The 2,066-nt window shown below is 52.0% G+C and overlaps 1 protein-coding gene across 1 annotated transcript in view; it reads left to right on the top strand.

The window, feature by feature from the left end:
- Positions 1-2,009: 2,009 nt before the first annotated feature.
- The window catches only part of Dact2 (dishevelled binding antagonist of beta catenin 2), a 9,094-nt gene continuing 9,037 nt past the window's right edge, over positions 2,010-2,066 (top strand). The window contains exon 1 of the mRNA XM_023711967.1: positions 2,010-2,065. Within this exon, the coding sequence (XP_023567735.1) occupies positions 2,010-2,065 (56 nt within the window). The remainder of the gene's footprint in view (position 2,066) is intronic.

Genomic DNA, 2,066 nt, shown 5'->3' with positions numbered 1-2,066 from the left:
AATAAATGGAAGATAAAGGCTACTAGAACTAACCAAGGAGGCACACAGTAGTTAGTAGGGATTAGTAAGCAACTGCAGACTTCTATATGTAAGCAGTGGACATTCTGAAATTAGAAAACAATTCCACATACAACTGCACCAAGAAGGAGACACATAGAAATCAACTGAGCACGAATGCAAGTCTTGCAGGGCAAACACTACAATACACCATTGAAGAAGACCCAGAAAACCTCTCACATGTTCGTGGTCCTGAAGACTGGGCCTTCAGGTAGCACTATTTCCAACTGATCTACAAAGTCAGTACATTCATGCCTCATCAAAACCCCAGATGTCTTTTATTTTGCAGAAATTCATAAGCTTATCCTAAAATTCTTGTTGTCAATGTAAAGGCCACAGACCAGCCAATGCAATCCTATAAAGAAAGAAAATAGTTGAAAGGCTTGCACTGCCTGACTTCAAAACTTACTACAAAGTTACAGTGATCAAAACAGCATGGCATTAGAATATAAACATGCATACCAATGGGGTGGAATTGAGAATTTTGGCAAGGGAGAGCATCCTCTTTCCTACAAGCCATTCCAGAGCTGGTGACAATTCATGCACTAAAGAATGGAGTCAGGCCACTGGCTCACAGGAGGTCCAAGAGTTAATTCAGTGGGTGAAGGAAGTGAAGCACTAAAACTCAAAACTCTCAGGAGAACACAGAGGTGTAAACTGTGGTCCTGGATATGACACAAGAAGCATAAGGCACAAAAGAATAAATAGGCAATCTGGGCTTTGCTGGTATAGAAAATGCTTTTTGTTGCCAGGAAATGAAAGGGTAACCGAGAGTGGAGACCAGCCTGCACAGACTGTGCATCTGAGAAGGGGAGGGCATATCTGGAAGGGTGGGTGCAAAAGGGTAACTCACGTCTCAATAGGAAAACGATCACCCAGCTCCAACACAGTCATGGGCTCGAAACAGATGCTTCCTGGGACGACACTCAGCCCCTGAAAAGATAGTGGACACCAACTCTGAAGGAAACGCGGGTTGCAGGTAGCCAGAGGCCACTGTTGGCAGAACTGTGGAGAGACCTAGGCCCAATAGGCAGGCATTAGAGGTGCTAGCTACCACTCTGGAAGCCCGCAGGCAGTTCTCCAGAGAGTTAGGCGAAGTGACTACCTGCCCTCCACCAACCCCAAGCTCAAGTAGATGTCCAAGTGTAACAGCGTGCTCAGAAATGCTCTCGCAGCATTCTTCATCAAGGCAGGGGTGGGACACACCCCGATGTCACAGTGTACAACTGGACAAACAAATGGTGCTGGGCCGTGTGCGGGATGCACTCAGTCGTGAAAAGGAACCTAGTCGTGAAGCGTGGAGTGGGGCAGGAGCTGGAGAGGGCACGCTGTGCGTGAGAGAACCGACCCTGAGGAAGTGTGTGAAACCGCACCACGAGATTCCACGAGTGAGGGTCCGCCGTGGGCAAATGAGAGTCTCCTCCCGGATGGAGCAACCAAGCAAGTGGAGGTGACAGCTCAGGTGTAAGAGGCCTCCCCTGAGGCCGAGGAAATACTCTTAGAAGCAGTGGTGTGAGCGCGCACAGCTTCGGGAGTACACTGGAAGCTACAGAGAGGTGCTTTGCAGAGGGTGAGCTGCTCGGTTCCTAACTCACAGCCTAACAGAGCTACCAGAAGATTACAAGAGCAGGCCTTTTGTTTTCCAGGCACGACATCCAGTAGGAAACGAGGGTAAACGGTCTTTATTTCCGAGTTTCTAATGGCAGCACGGTTCTCAAAATGTGACTCTAGAATGATTTCAAAGCCCGCAGAGCCCTCTGTACCTTGTCGCCCTTGCGCCCACCTCCCGCTGAAGTCCTCTCCCAGGCAGCTGGAGGCGAGGGCGGGCCGGGGGCGGCCTCCCTGACCTCAGGACGCGCAGACGCCGCCTCCTGGCGGCCCAGGTCCCTCCCCACCTAGGCGACCTGCGGGCCGGAGGCGGGGAAGGGCAGCGGAGCGGCGGCTGCGGACGGATGTGGGCGCCCGGCGAACCCCCCGGGCCCGCGGGCTGGGACCGCCGCAGGGGGGGC

The sequence above is a fragment of the Octodon degus genome, unplaced genomic scaffold (genome assembly GCF_000260255.1).
Source record: "Octodon degus isolate 3935 unplaced genomic scaffold, OctDeg1.0 scaffold00022, whole genome shotgun sequence".
NCBI lineage: Eukaryota > Metazoa > Chordata > Mammalia > Rodentia > Octodontidae > Octodon > Octodon degus.
Note: the sequence above shows the minus strand (reverse complement) of the source record. Positions and strands in the feature narration are given on the sequence as shown.